This window comes from Seriola lalandi, unplaced genomic scaffold (assembly GCF_002814215.2).
Source record: "Seriola lalandi dorsalis isolate HSWRI2012SDOR001 ecotype SW California unplaced genomic scaffold, Sedor1 jcf7180001963365, whole genome shotgun sequence".
NCBI lineage: Eukaryota > Metazoa > Chordata > Actinopteri > Carangiformes > Carangidae > Seriola > Seriola lalandi.
The window spans coordinates 1-2,529 of record NW_019434033.1 but is presented as its reverse complement, the minus strand read 5'-3'; the positions used below and the strand labels follow the sequence as shown (position 1 = coordinate 2,529).

The 2,529-nt window shown below is 39.8% G+C and overlaps 1 protein-coding gene across 1 annotated transcript; it reads left to right on the top strand.

The window, feature by feature from the left end:
• Positions 1-6: 6 nt before the first annotated feature.
• LOC111645688 (SH2 domain-containing adapter protein D-like) lies at positions 7-1,763 on the top strand (the record flags this gene model as incomplete). Its single annotated transcript, XM_023395021.2, has 5 exons — positions 7-42; positions 233-334; positions 527-689; positions 1,216-1,473; positions 1,570-1,763. Coding segments are annotated over 5 exons (738 nt in total), but the record flags the coding sequence as incomplete, so codon positions are not given.
• Between the last annotated feature and the right edge of the window lie 766 nt (positions 1,764-2,529).

The window sequence follows — 2,529 nt, the reverse complement described above, 5'->3', positions numbered from 1 at the left end:
ACTTTCCCTGCATTTGGTTCAGTGCTGCCCAATGGTGTGGAGGTATGACCTGCCTTTACAGTCATGTGCATGACTTCAGTGTGTTGTGTTCCTTGAACCATGTGTCAATAGATAAATGTACTTTTGGATTATAAATATTGAGCTCATGTTGACCTCTGCTAGCACTGTGAAGTGTTGAAGTGATATTTGAATTTTTATTGACAGTGTTTTGTTTCGATATGTTACGTTGCAGGTGAAAGTTGTGTCTCCCAAACACAGACTAATTAAAGTGGATTCTCAGGAGTTTGGCCGCTGTAAAATCCCCTTGAGTCCTGTGACTGTTCAAGAAGAACCAGTAAGCTTTGCTTTGGTTTCATTTTCTCTACTGTTTTTTTCCCCTGTTATCCTTTCATTCTCTGCCCTGTATCTCAGTTTCTCACACATACACCTAAACACAGTTATATTTCTAGCTGTTCCCCCCAACGCAAATAAATCCTACATGTTGTCACACTGAATTATTATACCATTTGTTTCTCTCCCTCTTAAGGTGGTTCCCTCTGCCCCAGCAGCATCGGACACTGACACAGACTACTCTGACCCATTTGATGCCCGTCCAGACCCAAGAGCCAGACCAAACTGGGAGCCCAAACCTGCACCAACAGACTGCTGCAGCTACATGGAGCCATTCGAGGCCCAGCGGATCATCTCAGGTTTATTATAAGATGTATATCTCTCACTAGTCAGTTAGTTAGCTCTAAATTTAAAGGTATTATAGAGACAGTTAAACAGTAACATAATGTATCCTGAACATTTACCTTCACTTGCTGACCCTTGATCTCTAAGTGTGACCTTTCAACATTGTTTTTTTAAATCATAGAAATCATGTGAAGTAGGAACAGACTGACTGCCAGTGTAAATCCTGTAAATGTGTTGACTGCACACTTGAATAGTGGAAAATTTTACTTTTCTCTAGAAACTTTGAATATCAAGGTGGAAAAAAGGTATAATATATTCTCTTAAATGGTTGCAGTATACTGCAAAATACTGTTTATAGTGATGGGAATTCATGGTGGGGAGTGAAAATTTTGGCTGAATATATGTAATGACATTGGCATTTCACTGGATATAATAAATCAGATAACAGGATTAAAAAAAATAACTCTGGATATTTTCATTTGTATTGTACTGTTTCAGTATTGCTTTTATTTGCATTTACTCTTTTTGCTTTCTTTGAAGAACTGCAGCACAGCATGATGACTAACAGGTCTGGAAGTGGAGATCCCGGCCAGTTATATGATAACCCGTACGAGGAGAGGACTCGTCTCCACCACCGAGCTGCTCCACCAGCACAACAGCAACCTCAGAAGGTTGAGGGCGGACTTGGCCAGATCGACAGCAGGGAGAGCAGGCTCCCACAGGATGATGAGAGGCCCGCTGATGAATACGACCAGCCGTGGGAGTGGAAGAAGGACAACATCTCTAAAGCTCTAGCAGGTAAATTATCTGTTTTTATGAATATATTTTTGCACAAAATGTGTCTTAGATTCATTTTTTTAAACTAACCTGCTGTGTCTCGTTGTCTGGCCATAGTTCAGTTTGAAGGTGCAGAGAGGGAGCGCTCTCGAGCTCAGACAGAGCAGACCAGGCTCACCAAGACAGGCGGCGCATCTACCGCAGCAGACTCAACGACTCTCCGTTTGGTCGGGGACACTCCTCCTTTACTGGGAGAAAGGGTGGATCCATCCCTGCCTCTGGAGAGACAAGTGTAAGTAGACATCTGTGTTCTATGTGTATGGTCTTGATTGTCTTCCTGTGGTTTTTTCTTTTTACTACACTGTGTGCAAATTACGAAAATGTGGAAAGATGTTTTTTCAGGCCCATTGGGACAAACTGGATTTTAATGGTTAGCATGTTGATGTTTGAGCATACAGAGGAAATTACTTAAGTCTGTTATTGATCAGAGCAAAGTATTAGATTTATTTTCTTTTGGGAGTACTTTGTTTTATTTCTTCTAGTAGCATCTTACTCTGTGTGGCTGCTGACTCTAGTCTGTTTTATTACAATGTCTCTTCATGGTTTTGTTTAAAAATCTGAGACGAAGTGTAAGCAGTTAACATTTAGGCTCCTATCATCCTCATTTACTGTTTACATACAGCACAGGTTATTGAGCCGTTTCCTTCACTATAGAAACTGACTATGCATTATTCACATTAAAGGAAGCTGACTTTCTGCAATGACAGCAGTCACAGATGAAACACATGAATCATAGAGGAAAAATTTCATTATGCCTCCAAAAATAAAATACATTTAATATCTTTTATTAAGTTCCTTCAAACTTCACAACATATATTATGAGTCTGGACAGACATGGATGTAAACTGCAAGTTGACTGGTTGGCAGAGGCATACAAACATAAGGTGTTAAATCTACTTTTTATACATTAATTACCATGTTCACTCTGTAAATGGCAACATGTAAAGGTGAGGCTCTGCCATTAGTGGAGAACTGTAAACTTCAAAATATTTTTGGAAAGGAAGAAAAGAAAAATAT